At 38.2% G+C, this 22,988-nt stretch overlaps 1 protein-coding gene across 12 annotated transcripts in view; it reads right to left on the bottom strand.

The window, feature by feature from the left end:
- Window positions 1-22,988, bottom strand: part of Dmd (dystrophin) — a 2,621,826-nt gene that overhangs the window by 5,059 nt on the left and 2,593,779 nt on the right. For 7 of the 12 annotated variants that reach the window (XM_029534042.1, XM_029534037.1, XM_029534038.1 and 4 more), the window contains 3 exons: window positions 22,288-22,531; window positions 21,425-21,548; window positions 9,473-9,565 (listed from right to left, as the gene is read on the bottom strand). In XM_029534042.1, coding sequence (XP_029389902.1) covers window positions 9,473-9,565; window positions 21,425-21,548; window positions 22,288-22,531 — 461 coding nt within the window. Of the gene's footprint in view, window positions 1-2,509; window positions 2,542-9,472; window positions 9,566-21,424; window positions 21,549-22,287; window positions 22,532-22,988 lie in introns of all 12 variants that reach the window. The other 5 variants (XM_029534043.1, XM_029534040.1, XM_021187611.1 and 2 more) reach the window with 1 other exon arrangement.

Genomic DNA, 22,988 nt, shown 5'->3' with positions numbered 1-22,988 from the left:
AAAATCATTATCTTTGACAAAATATTGACCCAAAGAATTAAACCTCAATCCACTGGAGGGGTAAAACAAGGATGAGGACATAAATTGATATGCATCATGGTTATATTGTCTTTTGTGTAAGGGAGGGTACAGTGAGGTCATTAACTTTACTTGATGAAATCTAAAGATAACATTTAAATATCATACTATAAATGCAAGAAGTCCAAAAGTAGCCAGGATTCAAACAATACCAATGGGCTTCGGGCACAGTGTGACATGAAAATATGTCTATAGAAAGTATTAATTTAATCCGTTCTTAAGCAAGGATTATTGAACACAAAGGCACCATGCGCTGAACATTAGGACAGTTTTATGTGTTTCCAAGTTGGCACTAACTGCAACACATTTAGTCTCACATGCCACCACTGCCTAAGGGAGCTGTTTTCCACAGTGATTGGAATTGAGACTTTCTGGCTCAGATCCAAGACCTCAATAGCAATCTGGCACTTTTTTTTTTTTTAAATACAATTCCCAAATAAATGGTTAGCATTCAATTGGCCAAAGAAAAGCCAGACTACCACAGTGAAATAGGCTTATCTTTTCCTCTCTGTAACTTCATCTCTGAAAATAAAATATTTGGCCTTAACGTGAGCTTTAGGGTGTTTTCATGGCTATATAATGGCATTATGGTTGTGACACCGTTGTGACATCTGGGAGCTCATGTCACTATCCTGCATCTTGGGTAGTAGTTACTGATTCAATTCAATCTACTGGACTTTAAAAATATTTATTCACGGATAAAACATGTTCAGGGACTTAAATTAACATTAGGATGCATTTCTTTTCCACAAAACAATGTTAAAACTGAAGGTGGGCACTTACCATTAAAATTAACCAAGAAGTTTCACAGATTAAGTACATGAGTCAGGAGCATTCACTGCATCACTGATTCAAATTTTCTGAACTTCTTCTCCAAGCTACTATTCCCTCCCTGCAATTCTCTTCCCTCTTTTTGAAAGGATGTCTGTGAGAACCATGAAATGTATTATAATTGCATAGAATTGGCAGAATTTCTAGTATGGCTACTTAGGATTTTTTTTAAAAGAAAGATTTATACTATTTTCTAATGTTTTAAACTATCGGTACTTATGAGAGGTGGTACTTGTAGGTGCCCATGGAGGCTTATTGGTTCCCCTGGAGATGGAGTTACAGGTGGATTTGAGCCTCTGGATAACGGTACTGGGAACTGAATGTGGGTCCTCTGCTAGAGCACTTAATTGCAGAGCCATTTCTCCAGACCCATGGCTGCTTATGTTTAAATGTATCAGTGTCTACTTGTCTATCTCTGTACTAAGGATGCAGATCATATGCAAGAACATTCTACTTGTCCAGCTTATCTCTCAGAGCAGCACATGCCATTGGCATCTCTTAGGAGAGCTTGCCTGCCACCCTCCTCACACAAAAAACTTGTTTAGGGCAATCTTATTCCACTTGGACTGACACTTAACACTTTGTCACCTAGCAGCCGCTTGAGTAGGTAAGTCAATGTTCAGATAATAGCATAAGATGAAGAAGCAGCTTTCACTGTAAAAACTCAAAGTATATTCATTGTTAATGCTGTACCCTATTCATTTCCACCCTTTAAAATATATTGAAAAAACAAACCAATACCCCAACATTCATTTGTTTAACCTAATGGGTTACTATTCTGTTTGGATCCAAATGCCAAATAAGAAGCGAGTCTTCTAAAGGAAATGCTGAGATGATGTAGCCGTTTCAGCACTGAGGCTACTAATGTGGCTTTGAAGCCAGGCTTCCTGGATTCCTCCTTTGGCTCTGCCACTCTGGACACTTTGCTTCCACACTCTGTGATTCAGTTACCTTAAGTGTGAAAAACAGAGTTCAGAAGAATACCTACCTCATAGGTTTGTCATGACGGTTACATGATAGGGAAATGAATGGCAACTGCCCACAACCGTGCTTGGCACACAGTACATGCTCAAACAAATCTTAGCTAAAATGGAAAGGAAGAAGTGTAGGAACCAGGAAAAGAGGGGGAAAACAAAACAAAATAAAAAGGTAGTAATCATCTCAGAAGACTCAAACCCCAAGACCCTGGCAGTAAATGCTCAGGTCCTGGAAATGGAGAGAAGCTTTATGACTCATCAGTAATGTTCAAGGTGAAACTTATTTTGAATATTCTGTTTGTGGTGCAGATGGCAATAGATGCGAACTGCAAGGTTCCAACCTAGGGACTAGAAAGGATTGCCATATTTGAGAGAGTGCAGTTCCCCCGACCCCTGCTGCTGGCATCATGGAGATGACAACTGCAAATGAACATTTGAGGAATTCTCAGCTGCAAGTGGAGAGGGGGCTTCCATCCTCACATGATGACAGAATGTGCAATACACACAGGCGCGTGCGTGCGTACACACACACACACACACATACAGTTCTTACACGAAGGTCAGACACAGAAAGCAGGATGAGACAGACAGAAGCCATGGCTGTGCGCCTGAGTCTCACTAACCTCTCTCATTGGCTTTCCAGGGGCATTTCTTCCTTTAATAATAGAGAGAGGAAGAGGCAGATAGATCAGAAAGGAAAAATAAAACACGCATAAATATACAGTTTAATATACAAATTTGCTTCTTTTTCCAAACAGATGTTGAGGTGACAATGCATTTACTCCCAGAGAGAGAGAGAGAGAGAGAGAGAGAGAGAGAGAGAGAGGAGAGAGAGGAGAGAGAGAGAGAAACAGGAAATCCCACAGACACATCCAGTCAAATAACCTTTACATACACTTAAAATCAGTGTAAACAGATAACAGGACCCCAAAAACATCATTTGTAGTATCCATAAATTTCACATGTTAAACTGGATGAAAATCACACAGAATAGGAATTTGACAAATGGGGCCATTGTTTTCAAGGGTGACTATAATAGAGTCTCAGGCTTAGCATTCAGTCGTCTCATAATCTCTTTATTTTTGACTTGACAATATATGTATTAAAACATCAAAAGTTGTTGATTGTGTGTCAAAGCAGAACCCCACAGAAGACATGGGCTCTATACTCTAGGGAATAGTTTGTCCTGTCTTCTAGAAGAGGAGCATGTCCTGATGGGGCCAGTTTGTGAGTCATCCGGATATGAGCTCTACAGTAGCTCTCAACCTTTGTCATGCTGCAAGCTTTTATACAGTTCTTCCTGCTGTAGAGACCCCAACCACAAAAGTATTTTGTTATTGCTTCATAACTGTAATCTTGCTTCTGTTATAAATCATAATGTCAATATATGATATGCAGGATATCTGATATATAACCTCTGTGAAAGGACCCTTTGACCCCAAAAGGGTTTGCACCCCTCAGATTGAGAACTGCTGCCTTAGAGCTTAGATTCCAAAGTTTGTTTTTAGACTTCAGAACGTTAGTAAGGACAGGGTTGTAAGAAAACTATATGATTTACTTTCAAAATTTTATTGTGATCAAGGTTATAAATTTTTATTAATTGTGTACTGCACTATATTCAGGTCTTTGTCAACTGGTTATTGATGAAAATGATGCAGTTATCTGTATTTGATTTGTCCTGGGCACTTTTTCAGAAATCATATTGTATGAAACCCTAATTTCTCTCCAAATCTTCTCTTGACACTTGGTTATCTATAGGCTCAAAAATAGTCTACAAAGAAAAGGCCCTACTTCTCGAGCTAGAAATCAATGTTTACTACTGTACTAAAGATAGTTCCTCACTGACAAAATTCAAATTACTTGGTTGCAACATTTTAAAATCCAAGTATTCACTTGAAGTTTTTATTTCATAAATATGTCCTCTAGAATGTTTCCATAGATCTTCAGTTAGGGTGTCCTTCTGGCAATGTGGTATGTCATCAGGAAATGAAACAAGAAAAAAGGGAGATGTGCTGGGGTAGTCCTAGGTATAAATCAGGGGCTTAGTTGGGTCTGGGGAAGTCTAATTTCCTGAAGCAACAAGAATTTGAGATTATTGACTGGAACTCATGGTTCCAGAGAAAGAATTGGGGAAAATGATTGTGTTCTGGGGGCCTTTAGCTTTCTTGGCTCACTAGTGGTTTAAGAAAAAGCTAAGGGTTAGGATTTAAGGTGGATAATCATTTGGGGGTTTCTATTTTACTACTACTCAAACACGATTCAAATGGCTGTACTTTCCTGAATGTGCAGGCTTTCTGGTGTACAGATATAAATGCACAGAACAATGCATCTCCACAGCTTTGCTTAGCTGGAAAGCTGAGCCATATAGCTTGCAGGTGTGCACATGTAAGGAGCCTAAATGGACACGGGATAAAAGTGCCAAGCAAGGCTGACCAAACTTTCTCTGCAAAGGGCCAGGTGGTAAATACTTTCAGATTTATGAGCCACATAGTCAATGCAGCAACTACCCAACTTGGTAACTACTACTCTGCTTTTCGAGAAATCGTGAATTCTATACAAATGAATGGATGTGGCTATGTCCCAATCACCTTCATTCCTACAAACAGCAGTGGGCCTGACGGGGCTCAAAATTTGCAGATTGTGGGTCTCCAGTATAAATGGATAATTTACCATATCCTTTGTGGATGTGGCTACGAAACACTGGGGCTTACTGGGTGGTGGTGGTATATTATGCTTCTGTCTGACTTTTTAAAATTGTATTTTATTTTATGTGCATGGGTATTTTGCCTGTATATATGTCTCTGTACTATATGCATGTCTGGTGCCTGCAGAGTTTAGAATAGGGCATTGGATACCCCTGAAACTGGCATTACAGAAGATTGTGAGTCACCACATAGGTGCTGGAAATCTAACCCGAATTCTCTGGCAAAGAAGCCAATGTTTTTAACTGCTGAGCTATTTCCCCAGATCCTGCCCGCCTTTTTGTTTGTTTTTTAATGCTGGGGATGGAATTCAGGCCCTTGTTCATGCTACTGCTCCAGCAATGACCTGCACCTTCTATTTTGTTTATTTATTTTTTATTTCTTGCCCATAAAAAAGCTATAGAAGAAGATTTCAATATTACAAAATAGCAGGTTTTAAAAAACTGTTTGCGAGTTTAGTTATTTTGGGGCATTTGGCAGAATGTATGTCAGCTTATTTGGGTAGCAGTGGTATAAAAAGAAAAAAGTATACCACAGGCTGTTGTTAGCGATAATATTCTGGGGAATAGATCAATAAGCATGAAATTTCAGAGGTAGAAGAAATCCTCAAATAGGAGTATTTTCTTGATTGTCTTATGCACTGATTGTCTTACATGCTATAATGTATTAACCTGTGTAAGGGAGCACTTCATTTTACAAAGTCCAATACCATGTCACTAAGAAAGCACTTCTTTCATTAATGTGCATAGTTGTACTTAGCAATCTACATTTGAAGACCACTAAATGATCAGAAACACATGAAAAAACTGCTTAAGCTGTTTCATCTTAAATGATGTATATTTCTTGCTCCACTCATGTAGTGTTACTATGCAATAATGGTACGTAAGTGTTTTAAAGTAGGGAATATCTACTGTGCTAGAAGTCAATGTTTTCATATACTTAAGAGGGGCAGGTCATAGATAGATTAAACAGATCAGACAGAAACTGGCTAAGGTACACAGAGCACTCAATTACGAACAACTAACTATAACTAAAGCCTAACAAGGAAAGATAAAATTCCAGACTTAAATGAGCACACATGCAGACCTTGGGTGTGCTGCAGTCCATATTGCCAAATATTCAGAATAGAGATGGCCATGGCTTAGCACTAAGCGGAGAAGCATGCTGTATTTATTAATCTCAATAACGGCTGAGCAAAACCGTTTAAATACTATCAGAGGCCTAATTTTACCTGCTGAATGGCTATGAAAAAGGAACCTAACTTCTGTGTCCTTCTAAGCACTCTGGAAATGAAAGATAAAGTTTAGATACCTTCTGGTCCGGGCTTAGGGGTGGCACAGATGTTGTAAATTCAAGGAATACAGTAACAAACTTTATCTGTTTATTTTCTAAATTTATGGCAGTTTTAATTTCTTTCTACAATAAAGCTTTTCCTCTGTTGGAAATTAACTAGCCTGGTAAAACAAACCACAAGGTGGTATTTAATAACACATTTCCACTAAATGTCAGACCTCTGGCTCTGACATCTGTTTTGAGTTACTGAAACAGCTGTCTGAAATAGCTGTATCAACCAGGAACTTCATTTGTTTCTGGTAATACAATGAAAGGAACATGGACAGATGAGTCAGGGGAAGACTACCGTGTCCTCTAAGACATTTAGCTCAGTTTTGGTAGAAACTTGCATGGTTAAAAAAAAAGATTAATTTATTTTTAAAAGATACATACATGGGCAGGGAAAACTGGCACAAGATAGATAAGAAAGAGAACTTGGTAGCACTGGATTATGAAATCAATTTACCAGGTTGTAACCAACATTTTATTCCTGAACAAATTCAACAGAAACAGCAGATATCACATGTAGTATAGAAAGCACAGCTTCAGAAAAATTTTGTTTCTTATATTTGTATGTACATATGATTATAAACATGTGTTTTGTAAAATGGCTGTGAGTAAATACCTCTATGTATATAAACACATACACAATATACACTATGTTTGTGATAAAACATGCGAAATAAATAGTTAAACCAGACTGATGGTCACTGTTCTGAATATCAAAGACTGTTGGATGACCTATAAAGGTCTTCGATTTGGAAGTCTTTAATCTCAGGGTTTAAGGTCCTCTGGAACTTCTCCTTAATATCAACCTAACATATGTACCAAATGGTAAGCTGTCTCTGCCTCATTCAGTTCATTCTATTTACACAGACAAAGGAAACACACACACACACACACACACACACACACACACAGCTTTTCAAATTAGGTTTTTAGTTACAAATAAACTATTCTAAACCAATTGTTTCCTATAGTAATGTCCAAGTTAGAGGGAAGCAAACAAAAAATACCATCATACCATTTATGTAGCATCATAGAAAACCCAGCTAAAGAGCTGGGGAGACAGTTCAATGGGCACAGTGCTTGCTGAATGAAGCTGAGTTTGGTTTCCCAGCTTCCATGTAAAAGCTAGGTATAGCAGTGTGCATCTATAACCCCAGTGCTGGGGAGGCAGGGTAGACCCAGGTGGCTTGCTTGCCCCTAGCTGAAATGGCAAGCCTGGATCTCAAGAAATAAGATGCAAAGAGATAGAGGAAGACATCTGATGCCAGTCGCTGGCCTCCAGGCACAGGCACATACATATTCATATACCACACACACAGAAACATACACAGGCATTCACACACATCTAGTCAAATACGCTGAGACTAGCTATTTACTGTTTTACACTATAGTGGCTTTTTTTGTTGTTGTTTTTTGTTTTTGTTTTTCTTTTTTTTGCATTTCTGGAATGAGTTAATTTTCTCAAGCCACCAGACTATGATTAAGTAAAAAATTAGCCAATGGAACAAATATCTGATAAGGCCACTTTCTTTTATATCAGCACACTCAAATCCGCCTTTAGCAGATCATTGTCTTCATTAAGTTATAATTTAATAAAATTATCCAGGGGGCCTGAACAGAGTTTCCCAAGGTCCCAATCAAGCAAAACAAAACTAAAACTAGTAAAATGACACATTAGCCCTATGAACTTCAAGCACTACAGTAGGGAAGCTATACTCCTAATGTGCTGGGAAGTTCCTTCTACACTTAGTCTACATGCAAGGACTGTAGAAGTGAAGTGCAACTAGCCAGTGCAAAGGATTTCATTTTCAAGCTAATCAGAGCAGAGCTGGGCAGGAAGGAGCTGTGTGGCTGACCCTACTATGCTACATTCCTGTTAGGTGTGGAAGAGATATCCAGCCTAGTAACCTTTAACCTTTCACAGAGCAGGGAAAGGGGCCAGCAGCAGTTCATGAAGCTGGGAGGAAACACGTCAATGACCATTAAGAAAAAGGGAAGGGGAGATAAAATGTATGGTAGAGGCCAAAACCCTGACACCTCTAACTACCATGCAACCTTGAAGAAGAAACTTCGACACAAGTCTAATTCCTTCCTAAGAAGCAGAATGCTTCAGGGATTCACTCACGGAAAATATATCTCTACTATAGAAATTATATTATTGCCCCATGTTGGGAATCACATGGCTTCGAAAGCCAAGAACTAGTTCTTCCTTTGAATTTCTAATAATTTCTCTGCTACACAGTGGACCCTAGTAGAATCTGGAAGGACAAAGTGATAATAGCAAAAGGGAAAGTATTTTATTTTCTATGTAGCTGGTCTATGGACTTCTCGTTCTAAATAATGACATCTAAGGAGAGGCGATACCTAATAGAGTTAGGATAAGGATGGGGCAAGGAGTTAGTGCAAGACAGGTAAAGAGTTGTATCTGGTAAAAATCAATCAGTGGAGTTCAGCATTGAAAAGATGGTTGGTACAGACCTTTAAAATTAGCTTCCCTGATGGTTCCTTAGCAACACTCTACCAGAACATTATTGCTTTTCATGTGTACTACACAGTCTTCACTCACACATTAAATAGCTAGAAATGGCCATTATTAACTGACAGTGAACAAAAGGATAGGGAAATCCCTTTACTCAAACTCACACTCCTCATTGCCCTTATGGAGACAAGCACAAACCTCAGGTTTTCCATTCCTTCCTTCCTGGGATGCCCATTAGGGGAACTAATCCCTGATCATAGAACTTTCTGTTTTCTCCTTTTTGCTTCTTCATGCTTTCCTTCGAACAGCTTACATGTAACCTTAATTTTTTTTATATGTTGATGGTGGACAGTGGAAGGTTCAGAGACTGTAGCAAATAATGAACCATATCAGGAGCCATAAAATATCTTTTTGGATGAAGCAAGATGTCTGTGGCTCATACAGGCTTGCAGGAAAATTCTGTGTGCTAAAGTCCTGCTTTTGTATGGGGTGCAGTAATGCACAAGGTCAATGTGATAGAGAAAAAGAATGCCTTTTGATTGCAAGGAAGTGAAAAGCTGATAACCTTACCTATGGAGATCTAATTATCCTGATATTTAAATGAGGGCGCATGATATAATTTTCAAACACAAAGGCATCAGACTGCAAGCCAGAATCCCCACCACTACCACTTGCTAGGCATTTTCTGGGCCTCACTCTGGCATACTGTAGCCTTCCATCCCTGACACAGGGAGCACACAGCACTAATTTTCTCATCTGTGAAAGTCACATAATAACTGCTCTTAAATAAAAGGTACCACATAATTAGCTCCTCAACGAACATGTGAACCAAGTAAAACACTTTAGAAGTACAAAGGGAATTCTTACTTCTAGAAACAATTTGATCACACAGGTATTTGCACTCAAAATACACTAAGCAAGAAATCTATACTAAAAATAAAATCTAACCATGAACCCAAATTGGCATTCTGTCAGTACATGTTGGCTTCCAATAAACAATAACACATCAGTTAGAATGGAGGGGAATGGGGAGGTTTGAGTCCCTTGTAGATACAGGTCCTTACCTCTTGAACTAGGGAAGGAGTTGTTGAGTTGCTCCATCACTTCTTCTAACCCTGTGCTTGTGTCCTGGGGAGGACTCAGAAGATCTTCCTCACCTTAGTGAAAGAAAAACAAGCAAGAGCCATCACATTTCTGCCAAATGCAGACACAGGAAAGGGCCACAGTAACATTTTACAAACTATTGTATGTTCATTTTACTTGCTCACGAATACCGTAACAAAAAACTTCTCAAGCAACTCCTCAAGCTTCATAATGAAGGACTGCGTCCTTAATGCATGGAAATCCGCATAGTAATTGACCTGTGTTGATATTCTTGGGGAAGAAAAACTTGTGTTCATACTTAGGAGTTAACATCAAGTCAATAAAATATCTCTTCTTGAAACCCATTAATAAACGCAAGACTTTTCTTTGAGATGAAACAACTATTATCACACACTTGCAGTGTGCTTCCTCAGCACAAAAGAAAAACAAGAACATGACAGACTGAATTTACTCCATAGAGGTAATAAGAGACCAGAGAACCTGGGGTTTTCAGTCTTTCACATTGAAAAGCAACAACAACAAAACTAAAGTAGCATTAAAGTCAAATGTAATAAAAAGGAATAAACATTGTACATGAACTAATAAATACTAACAAGAGTACAGCAAGGATCATGACAGAATGCTGAGGAATTTACTCTTTGTTACTTGGAATTCCATGATCACTTTTGAATTGCGAATTTGTGGATAGTGTGAGCATCAGTGTCTCTCCTCGTCCAACATTTTGAGTAGGGGAAATTTTATCAGGGGCAAACCAAACTAACTTGAATTCTGAAGGTTCTTTGAAAGTTGTTTTTCATGCTAATCAATCTCCTAATCATGAAAATAACTTCTGTCTAAGCTCTGTTTGTTAAGTGCATTGTTACTTTGAAAGCAAGACCTTGTTCAAGCAAGTCAGGAATAATGAACAGGATTAAGGACAAGCTCATGTTCATGTGTGACTGGGAACTTACTAGGGAGGTAGTGATTAAATGATTTACATATTCTTTTCATTTCCGTTGGTCTATGCCATGCTTGGATTTTCAGCTAAGATTCTAATCCTACATTTATTCCTTCATTTTCAAGCTTGTTTTTAAAGCACAAGCAGAAAGATTCATTGCTAAGACAAATCATATTCTAGGTGGACGTGAGTCTGCATGTCGTTCCTAGAATGGAGGGTTAAGAAGCTGGGGTGGATAAAAAGCCTGATTCACTGAGTCTCCTGCCAGAGCAAATCCCACTGAAAGCCTAAGCACAGGAAACACCATGAAGAATGAAGTTCATAAAGAAGCAAGAGACTAGACTCCTCTTCCTTCCTCTCTTCTCTCAACATGCATGCACACATATGTGACCACGTAGACACATACATGCACACACGTTTTAAGTTTCTGTCTTCAGAACAGAAAAAAGTGGCATTTAGTATTTCTAGTTTATTTATTCTTAATAAATTTAAGTTAAACACCTACTATCATGGAATGAATGATCTATTACCAGAAGAGACACAACCCATGCAGAGCCAATTGCATCTTTTTGTTCCATCACTGATGCAAATTTTTGTTGAACTGGGAAACATGAGGCATTTTAATGGCAGCAAGACCATGTTCCTGACAGAATGTCTTACAGATTAAATCAGAACCAGCAGAAACACTCAGCATCGTGTCGATATATCTGACAGTTTAATTACATCATACCTGAGTTCTTGGAATCTCATTGTAAGACCCAGGTACTGTTCAAAGATGTGACTGGCAATACTGTTCCTGAATGACTTCAAGGATTAAACTGTAAAGTATAAGCTAATGGTGTCAGCTAAGTTCATCTTAGTTCATCTTTGCAGATAAGCTAGCCCCTGTCTCAAAATGGAGTATCTAAGTTCAAATGCAAAACTGGCTTATTTTAATAGAAAGCTTTTGTGAAAGTGATAATTCTACCCATTCAAACATTTTTGAGGGTTTTGGAGTTTGAATTCAGGAAGCTATGCATATACCCAGATATTGATCTAATAACCATTCTAATATTTTTAAAGCTCTGAATATATCCTAAATTGTATATAAACAAGTATAATCTGTATCCTCAGTTTTTTCAATAGTCTCCAGATTTCTCAGGATGGCTTACCTTACCTCTTTATAAGAATAATGGAAATCAGATTTGTCACAAATAGGCAGGAAAAAAGAGCAAATAGGCTAAATGAAAAGTATTTTAGCACTTAATAGATTCTATATCTGATTATACTGAAGAGTGAACCAGTTAAATGAAACCTGGATACAAAGTAACACCACTCACAGAGAAAAGGAAGAGAAAGAGGGGGAAGGAGATAAAAGAGAAGGGTGATGTTGAATATGATCAAAATCCTTTATTATAAAATGCAATAATAAGTACCCCCAGAGCTCGTGTCTCTAGCTGCATACATAGCAGAAGATGGTCTAGTCTGCCATCATTGGGAAGAGATGCCCCTTGGTCTTGCAAACTTTATATGCCCCAGTACAGGGGAACCCCAGGGGCAAGAAGTGGGAGTGTGTGGGTAGGGAGCAGGGCAGGGGGAGGATATAGGGAACTTTCAGGATAGCATTTGAAATGTAAATGATGAAAATATCTAATAAAAATTGAGAAAAAATATGCATATCACTGATTTTAAAAAATGCAATAATAAAACTCATCACGATTAATATATGCTCATAAATATTTTAAGAATAAAGCAATAGTATTGTTAGATTGTTAGATACTGGGACAGGTTTATTTTTGTAATGCCTTTACAAGAAAGACACATTTATGGGGCTGGAGAGATGGCTCAGCCGTGCTTTTTGTTGTTTTATAGGACCTGAGTTCAGTTTTAGACAGCCATGTTAGTAGCTCCCAACCGCCTGTAACTATAGCGTCAGCAGATCCAATGCCCTCTTTGAGGCCCTCATCAATATTGTAGGTGTGCAAAGGAGTGATGGGCACTAAGACAAGAGTGAGATGCACCTGAGCCAAAGTACTAAGAACTTGAAGATATGCCTCACATAGGTATATCAGGAAAGGGAACAAAAGACAAAGGAAGAGCAACTACAAAGCTCCCGAAAGATCAGTGTGTTTGGTTTGCTCAAAGGACAGCAAGAAGTTTACCAGTATCCACAGAGTGATCAAAGTCTGAGAGGAGAGCTCATCTGTGGTCCAAGAATGTCAACTTGGCCATATGTCTGGCTATGGTGAATGGAATGTTAAAGGATGTGACATACGGAGAAGCTTAGATTGCTTGTGAGTTGTTGCATTAGCCTATTATACTTATGTGCCAAAAGAAACACATGGTTCAGGTGGCCTGCTGACCTACGGAGGAGGGGAGACAACGTGAGCACTGGCGAATTCAACTGACAGCCAAGGCTGAGGTTCTGCTGAGCTCCTGCACAACTGTAGCAAACTAACATGCAAAGAAGAAATGCCCAACTTGAGAATTTTGTGGTCATTTGCAATGACTGTCACTGGTTCTCAACACATAAGAATAGGATCTAAGGATACAGAAATGTTAATTACCACATGCTCACTATTACTCCATGTTATATATGTGAACTGAATTATAATATGGGACCCCATAAATGATGGTAAATACATGTTTGAAGTCAAGGTAAAAAATAAAACTATATATTTTGTTTTAATTTGCCAGCCCGGTAAGATAGAAAAATTTACAGTTTGCCTAATAATACATATATAACTATAATATTAATGGCAACTCAGAATGTTCTAATTATAATAGCCACAGTCAGGACAAGCTTGCCAACTCATATTTTTCTTCATTTATCTCATCTTCTCATGAACATGCCTAAAAATTCTTTTTTGAGGTATTAACAATATTCTCTGGCTTTATTTGAAGCTAAGGTTTATAAATGACTGTGTCTAGGCAAATTATTTTCTTTTTAAACATGGAACTGTGCCTTAGCAAATTATTTATTCTTACAAAAGGGAAACATGTGAACACATATAATCACCATGACATGATTAGTTACTGACTAGTTACATCTGCAGCACTGACCCACTTAGGAAAAGTGAGTTGTTTTTCAAAATTGATCTAATGAGAGGGATTCTATGACATGAAATCTTTCTCCTATCTTCTTCTGATCAAAAATGTTAGGATATAGTTTACTTAACCTGTAACTTGTATTGTTCTACATTCTTTAAAAAAAAAAAAAAGAATATGCCCACTATTTGGGGGAATGATTTTAACCATTTTCACCTTTATGTCATTATAATGCCTTGTCTTTCTTCATGTAATTACATTATGTCTTGTCTTTCTTGATTCCTTCTAGTTTTTCAATAGAAAAAGCATTAGGAATTATCTAACACTGTATATTTAGGTCCAACTATGTTTTCATAGCCTAAATGAAAACAGTTGCTTTCAGTTTTACATATGATATGTATATGCTGTTGATTATCAGTTTGTCAGCTTTAAATTATGATAAAAGATACTCAAATTAAAATATCTCAAAGATACAGATTTCTTCGTTGTCTACAGAAAAACGTCTTATGCTTGGGGCTGGAGAAATGGATTGGCAGTTAAAAGCAATGACTGCTCTTCCCGAGGACCCAGGGGTTCTTAGCACACAAATGGTGGCTCACAAATAACTCCAGTTCCAGGACACTCACATTCTGTTTATTACTGGCCTCTGAAGATAGCAGAGATGCATATAGTTGTGGTTTAAATAAAAATGGCCCCCATAGGCCCAAAGGGAGTGGTAACATTAAGAGGTGTAGCCTTGTTGGAGGAAATATGTCACTGGGTGAGCTTTGAGCTTTCAGAAGGTTAAGCCATGCCCAGTGGCTCTCTCTCCCTTTCTGCTGCCTATGGACCCAGATGTAGAATTCCCAGCTATCTCTCCAGTAACATGTCTGCCTGTAGGCTGCTATACTTCCAACCATGATGATAATGGTCTAAACCTCTGAATCTGTAAGCTAGCCCCAGTAAAATATTTCCTTAATAAGAGTTGCTGTGGTCATGGTGCTTCAAAATAAACCCTAACTAAGAGAATGGTGCACTAATATATATGCAGGCAAGACATACACACATATAAAATAAAAATAAAAAAACATGTTCTTGTGCTGGATTTCCAAAACAGTAAAGTCACCAAGCACTTTACTGCAGGTTTGTTGCCCTGAGAGTGATCAATTGAGAGAGAAAAACATCAAGAAATTGGAACTGTCTTTAAGGTGTTTAAGTTCCATGGTATTCTATGAAGAGAAAAGAAATGCAAATAATTGTTTGCAGAGGGGATACTGGGAAGGGGGACAACATTTGAAATGTAAATAAATGGGTTGAGAGGACTTTGGGCATAGCATTTGAAATGGAAACGAAGAAAATATCTAATAAAAAAAGAAAAAGAACTGCAAATAATTATCTCTAATATAGAATATAATTACATGATATAATGCAAGTCAAAACCAGATAGTGTATGATGAAATTAAAAGGAAGTTCCATTGTGTGCCAAAAGGATAATCTATTTCAGGTTAGGAAAAACATTGTTTCCATGCTCAAGAATTCGGAATTGATTTGGTGGGCAAATCAGGCCTTAGACCAGGACTAGAATGATAGAGTCTGCATAGCTGTGAAGTAACCAGAAACACCTGGGAGATGGCTTTTGCCAGAGAGGGAGGCCAAAGAGAGAGAAAACCAATCAAGACAGTATGCATATGTGTTCAGGGAATAGATGACAAAGAGCTGAGTTGGGGCAGAAGCAGCTGACACGAAGAGTTCAACATTATTTTTCCTTACAAGAATCAAAAGTCTTACCTTTATGACTGATGGAAGAATACAGTGATGGAAAGGAGCAAAAAGGAAAAAAGTGGGAAATTGTCAAAGACATCTCAAAAAACACTGATGGATGAAGTCTAGGCCAGAACTCTGGACATAGAACAATCAACATAGTAGAAGCCAAAAGATAGAAGGAGATCCCAGGAAGAATGAAGAATGAGGAGAATGGAGAGTGACCCTTAAAGTAAGCCTGGATATAGCTCACTGAAGGGTATGGTACATCATTTACATGGTAACTCTACATAAAATATTTAGCAGAAACAGACTCAGAAGGAAGCAAGCAGGCCAATACCAATTAAGGACCATTCCACAAACTCCTGGTTTTGAACAAGTAAAGATGCCTAGAAAGTATTTTGAGACCTAAGGGGACTACAGTGACTACTACATGGAAAGCATGATCTTTCATTGGACCCTGAATAGTAATAATAGTAATAATAACAATAAGCTATAGAGAATGTTATTGGCAGAATTAAAGATATCATAGTTGAAGGTGAAGAGTAAGCAGTAACAGTTACTGGGTTTATTTTGTGGCGCTACACATTGAATTCAGGGCCTTGCACATAGCAGATGAGATCTCTACCAGTGATTTACGGTCCTAGGACCAACGTTTATTTCTTGAGTAGTAATTTTATGTTGGTTATGTAAGAGAATATCTTTCATCTTGAAAGAAGACATGCTTTCAGTTCTTTTGGGTAAAATGTTATTTTATATGAAACATACACTAAATAGGTCATTGAAATAAAATAAGCCAACAAACAATTATATAAATGTAAGTATGATGGATATGCACATAAAATATGGATAAAGCGATGTAGAGTATGTAAAGATGTCATTTTAGAGACATACAAAAAAAAAGATGTCCATATAAACAAAACATTAGTCTAAGGATACATAAGTAAATGGATCTATAGCATGGCAAAATATTGAGTAAATTACAATTTTGTTATAAATCCTGGAGTGAATCACATATAAATTACTAATATTAACAATAAGATCTATTTTATTAGATATTTTCTTCATAAAATCTATTTTTAATGTTTGGGAAATGTTTGATATTTTAAATAAAGCAGAAAGCACTTTCAGAAGAGTGGGTAAGCAGTGATTGGCTCAGAAGAATCACTAGGAATGCATTTGCACGAGGATGCAGAGGTCTAGAATGTCAACAAGACTAGTTTTGTCCATTTATACTGGTCTCTTCCAACACAATGTAAATTCCATTAGCATAATCTCTCAATAACAACTGTATAGAACACAAGCAATGTAAAAAGCCTTTTCAGTAAGAAGTACTATAATGGTCCTGCTGAATCTGTCAAGGTGGGGGTGGTTAAAGGATCACAATGACTACTAAAGTCCAAAAAGTGCTTTCATAGAAACCATATGCACTTTCCCATATACTTTAAATCATTTTTACATTACTTTAAATTCCTAATACAATGTAAAGGCTATGTAGTCAGTTGTTATATTATTATTAAATTCAGAAAATAATGATCCAGAGTGGTCTATATGCTTCATTACAAATGGACACCCCCAAATATTTCTAAATTTGGTTGGTTAAGTCTATGATATGGAACTTACACATGAGGATGGCCAACTGTAGTTGAATTCTTAGACAAATAACTTGGTATGACTTCTGCCATACTTCATTTGAAAGAAAAGCATTGGAACTGTGTATTTAAAGAATACTATCTTCATCTAAAATATGTCAGCCAATCTCATCCTTACCATATCTCAAAAGTTCAAAATATAAGAACACATATAACAGTTATTTAAACATCTGGAACCATTGTTTTAAAAGCTCCCCTTTATTAAATAAAGTTGGTTTACAAAGTTCAAGAAAAAGCACCTTTGAATTTAGTCTGTTCTTTCCGAAAACAAATCTTGAAACTTATCCTATCATTTTTAAATGGGCAAGTTATCTCTTATCCTAACTTAGGTGCTGGCATATAGCACTTCTATCTCTGTATTCAGTTCTGCCAGAACATTGTTGGTTCTACGAATCATCAGTACCACAGTCTGCTACATACTTTAATTTGAGTGCTATAACAGGTATGCTGCCTCTTAGGTGTTGACAACCTAAATAATTATTACTTCTAAGCATCCAGAGTTCTGAGGCTCACAGCTAAAATGCATGATTTAATCTGTCATGCATTACTTCAAAAGGAAGGCAAAACCTTGAAGTAGGAAATAACGGAGATACTAAAGCTCATTTGTTTTCAGAATTCATTGACTTCTCAAAGGTGTGCAGTATGTTTTCATGCTCTATGATGTCATTTTCACTTCCAACAGCCCATTAGCTGTATTCAGAGCTTATGTACGAAAAGGTTCTGATGGAGATTGCCCTAAATCCCTGACATGTAGTAAAGAAAACCACCAAAAACATAACCTCTTTGGTTTGAGAACAAATGAACCCTGGCTTTCCTATAAGGTTTGCCTTCTTGGGACCTGGAGGTGCCCTCTACCCTGGTGTCGATTTTTGAACATCACTGGATTTGCTTCAACTATTCTCTCTTTCCTCGGGTATCCTTATCTTCTTAGAGCCCTCATCTACCTTCTTCAGCATCTGTGAATCTCTATTATCACTCCAATGGTCTCAGCACCCTGCTGATTGAATTGCTCAATCCTGGCTCTACTCCAGCAGGAGCTGTACATACTCTAACCTTTTCCAAGATCTCCATGTACCATGCTTCCAAGCTGAGTGGGAACCTACATTTTCAATGCTTAGATATAGGAAAAATTTGAAACCCTTCCTAATACCCCATTTGTTCAACTTTCTTGATCACAATCTCACTCCTCTGTCCTCAATCTATCCATTCTCATTCTCTCCCCACCCCCTCATTTTTTGAGATATTGTCTCACTATAGACCTGACTGGCCTAGAATTCACTACATGAACCCAGCTGGCCTAGAACTTGCAACAATCGCCCTGCCTCTGCTTCCTAACTGTTGGGCTTCCAAGTGTGAGCCACTACACCCAGGTTTACCTTAATCTCTTGATCTTCCACAGTACCACATTTCTACCTTCAACCCTATTTTTCTGCCCTTATAGTCTGAGTTCCACACTTTGTCTCTCTTTAGTCTAGACTATGAATCATCTCAAGTATGAATTCCTACACCAGGCTTTGAGTGTGAACAATATAGTCTGTGTGTGAGTTAATGCTGATTTGAGGGGCTGTTAGAAGCTGTGGTGTCACTCTGTTGCTCAGTCACATCTCAAATTGATCCTCTCCCCTCCGGCTCCAGAGTATCTGGGACTGCAGTCATGTTATTACATTAAGATCTTCCACAAAATAGTTGGAATGCCAAGGAAAATTAGGTTAGGACCCAAGGAAAAGAGATAGTCATAGGGTTGATTCATGCTTACTCACTCATAAAAGAGGAGAAATGAAGGAAACAGATCAAATACAGGTGGCATTCATTAAACATGATTGTCTAACAGCACAGGTCAAACAATAAACATTACCTGACAAGTGTTGTCATAACCACTCATGACACTGAATAGCTTCTGCTTTGTACTCTTATTTTATCATGTATGCAACATCAACTATAGCTTTCTTAGGACCCAGCTCTGTGCAGACTACTGAAGAAGAATAAATGACCCAAGATCATGCTAATCACTTACCATTTCCTCTCCAAATTCAGCTAACTCTATCTTAAGCCCTCACTCCTTAGGAGTTATGAGGTTTAAGAGTCAACTTGGCAGAAACTAGAATCATCTAGGAGACAAATATGTAGGCATGTCTGTGAATAAGCTTTAGACTAGGTTAACTGAACTGGGAAGACCCACCCTAAATGTAGGTGATATCATTCCACTGGCTGGTCTGACTATTAAAAAAAAAAAAAAAAAAGAATGGGAGCTAGTCACCAGCTTTCATCTCTTCCTATTTCCTAACGGGAGGGGGGGTGTAACATGAGCAGCTTTCTGGAGCTTCTGCAGTCATGCCTTCCCAACTGGGATAGACTGTACCTTCAATCTAAGTCAACAGAAACCCTTTCAGCCTCATGCTGCTTTCCTCAGGTATTTGTCTCAGCAGTGGGGAAACCAATACACGATGTTCTACAAGTTTTTCCTTTCCCTGATTTTCATTTCTTTTCACGAATCAACTTCCCTTCTCTGAAACTGCTTTCTCTGAAATGGTCTATGGCTCATAGTGATCTCATTGGCTGTAAATAACTTTCTTCACCGCGCATTTAGATTTCATCCTTTTGAGCATATCTTCTTCGAAGCTGTATCTACTTCTCACCCCTTTACCACACCATTACTCAAATAGAGGTTGTCCTGTTTAGTATATAACATGATACAGATTAGGGTCACCTAAGGAGGGAATCTCAGTTCAGTGATTGCCCAGATAGACTGGCTGGTGAGGATGTCTGTGGAGGACCATTTTAATTGTTAATTGATGTAGGAGGGCCCAGTCTACTGTGGACAGCGTCATTCCTTCTGCAAAGGGTCCTGGCCTTTACAAGAAAGCTAGCTAAGTGTGGGTCTATGTACCAAACAGCATTCCTTAGTAGTTTCTGCTTCGCGTTCCTATTTAAGTTCTTGCCCTGACCTCTCAATGACAGACTATAAGCTATAAACTGAAATAAACACTTCTTCCCCATACACTGATTTAGGTCACAGTTTTTGTCATAGCAACAAAGAAAAACAGAACTAAAAGTCTTCCCCAAAGTATTGTATCCAGGTACCTTTGTTACATATTTCTTATGTTCTTTGGCAGTCAAATCCATGGATGTGTAATTTCATTCAAGAAGTCTGCTTTTTTTCTTAAATGCAATACAAAAAGCAGTACACTACTGGGAGGCTAGAAAGATGGCTCTGTGGTTAAGAGTGTTTGCTCCTCTTGCAGAGGACCAGATTTCAGTTTTCAGCAACTGTGTCTGTCAAGTGGCTCATGACCATCTGTAATTGAAGCTCCAGGTGATCAATACCCTCTTATGGCCTTTGAAGTCACGTGTGTGTGTGTGTGTGTGTGTGTGTGTGTGTGTGTGTGCATATACATACAAATAATAATAAACATAATTTAGAAACAATATAATACTGGGGTTAGGGGTATAGTTCTGTGGTAAAATACTTGCATAATACATTGAAGGCCTTATGCATAGCTTAGGGAAAGGGGGAAATACTTTGCTCTATAGTGACAACAAATCTCTCTTCATTTCTTCCCCTTGACACTTTGCACTCAGTCCCTAGGTCCTAGAAAGTCAATTTATGTGCACTAGTTTTATAGATACCTCGTCCCATTTTCTAAAATGAAGACTGCCTCCCACCCCCAGAATTCATAAATCTTGGCCTGAATAAATACCCTCTAACTGCTGTAAACATCTAGAAAAGGTTTTCTTTGGGCAGATGCAGGCTTCAGAATACATCTTTTAATAAATATACTTTCAGATATTCTCACCTGTGATATGACTTTCAAAGGTAGAATGAAATAAGCATCCCTCTACTGTGACCCTACCTCTCCTCTTTTTATTTAATTAATCACACTAGTTGTTCTTCCTTGCTGTTGGCCCAAGCGTCTTAACTTTACACCTTCATTTACACTATTCCTACTTCAGGGTCTGTGGTGGTTTGTATATGCTCAGGCCCAGGGAGTGGCACTATTAGAAAGTGTGGCCCTGTTGGAGTAGGTGTGTCACTATAGGTGTGGGCTTTATGACCCTCATCCTAGCTGCCTGCAAATCAGTTTCTGCTAGCAGCCTTGAGATGAAGATGTAGAACTCTCAGCTCCTCCTCCTGCACCATGCCTGCATGGATGTTGCCATGCTCCTGCCTTGATGATATCGAACTGAACCTCTGAACCTGTAAGCCAGCCCCAATTGAATGTTGTCCTTATAAGACTTGCCTTGGTCATGGTGTCTGTTTACAGTAGTAAAACCCTACATAAGACAGGGTCTATTGGTCTCTACTCCAACTTTTGGAATTGTTCGTAAATATCACTTGGGCATCAAGCCTTGCCTCATCAGGAACTATGTAGTATGACTCTGCTGTGCTTTGAGCAATTGGGAAGTTCTCTCATTAAGGGCTAGGATCAACTCAACCTCTAAGGCATATGTGACATGGGTGTTAAAATTTTACTTCATGATTTGTACTGGTAGCAGAAATTTTAACTTTTACAGACACTAAGAGTAACTAACTCTAGCTAGAAGGAGTTGCTACTTACCCATAGATTCTGAAGTTTGACTGCCAACCACTCGGAGCAGCATGGGCTGACTGCTATCTGACCTCTGCAGAGAGGTGGAAGGAGAGGACACTGTGGTGCCATTCACCTTGGCTTCAGCCTGGGGCTAAAGGATGTAACAGAAGAAAAGTATTGTTTTTCATAAGAAGCTCACAAACACTATAGGAATACTGTAGACTCAGGAAATAGGATTATTATAGACACCCAGGACTCAGACATTATCATCATTCCTACTTGGAAAACTCTCAGGTATTGGAGGATGTGTGATATTTTATTGTTGATATGATCCATGGATATATCTTTGCAGCTGAACTGTCTTATAAAAATGCAGAAAAATAGAGATATTGTCAAACAAGATTTAAATCACCAAATTAAAAGGCTAAAAGATTGAGAAGACCAAGTGAGAAGAGAAACCATATAAAACCCCTGAAGATGTATACGTACCACAATAAAAAAGCATTATTTTAACATTTAAATTCTCAGAAAACCTAGAGCATGTCTGGCTGGGGTCTATTTTAATGCTATATCTTCCTAGGTTCCCAGTGGATATGTAAATGTTTAAATTACATGTTAGTGATTTGGAGAAGAAAAAAGCCTAAAGGTATACCATAGAGCAACGACTGACATTTCCTTATAAGATGCGTTTCCAACTGGTAAAACAAATGAACAGCAAAACAAACCAAAAAAACAAAATCACATTGGGAGAGGAAAGGATGTCAAACAAATATTGAAATGTACTTTAAAGTTGAACTACAAGTACCTGAGCCCCATCTTTCAGTTTTGTTTAAAGGAGGGAAGTGAAAGTTTGTAATGAGCCAATATTAGAGAGGTAGGGAGTGCCTTACTTGCTCCAGGAGCTGTCTCAGTCTATGTAACTGAGACTCCAGCTGTTTATTGTGGTCTTCCAGGATTTGCATCCTGGCTTCCAGGCGTCCTTTGTGTTGGCGCAGTAGCTTGGCCTCAGCAATGAGCTCAGCATCCCTGGGACTCTGAGGAGAGGTGGGCATCATCTCAGGAGGAGACGGCAGTGGAGACAGGCCTTTATGCTCATGCTGCTGCTTCAGACGATCATATTCTGCTTGCAGATTCCTGTAGGTATCACAAGTTCAGAAAGGAAAGGAAGAAATATTTAGCATCATCACTAGATTTCATATACCTGGCATACAGATGAATCCGAACACCACAAAACGACAGTGAACAAAAGAGGCACTAATGAATGGTTTATATGAGGATGATCTTACCGATGTTATAGGAGCAAAATAAAATTGGAAGCTTTCGACTGGTGTGTGAGGAGAGATGTTTCTCAGTTTTTTATGCCATACTAAAAGTCTCATGGGTGCTATGTTCAGATAAGTAAGCAGCAGAAATTTAATTATTTTGTAAATATTTCTTTATAATGTGAGATTAAAATTTTATGCCTTGATCAAGACTTTTCTTTTTAAAAAACCAGTGTTATCAGAAATGTACAAGAATACACACACAGAGATACACACACACACACACAGAGAGAGAGAGAGAGAGAGAGAGAGAGAGAGAGAGAGAGAGA

The sequence above is a fragment of the Mus pahari genome, chromosome X (genome assembly GCF_900095145.1).
Source record: "Mus pahari chromosome X, PAHARI_EIJ_v1.1, whole genome shotgun sequence".
NCBI classification, from domain to species: domain Eukaryota; kingdom Metazoa; phylum Chordata; class Mammalia; order Rodentia; family Muridae; genus Mus; species Mus pahari.
This window is presented reverse-complemented; position numbering and strand designations above follow the sequence as displayed.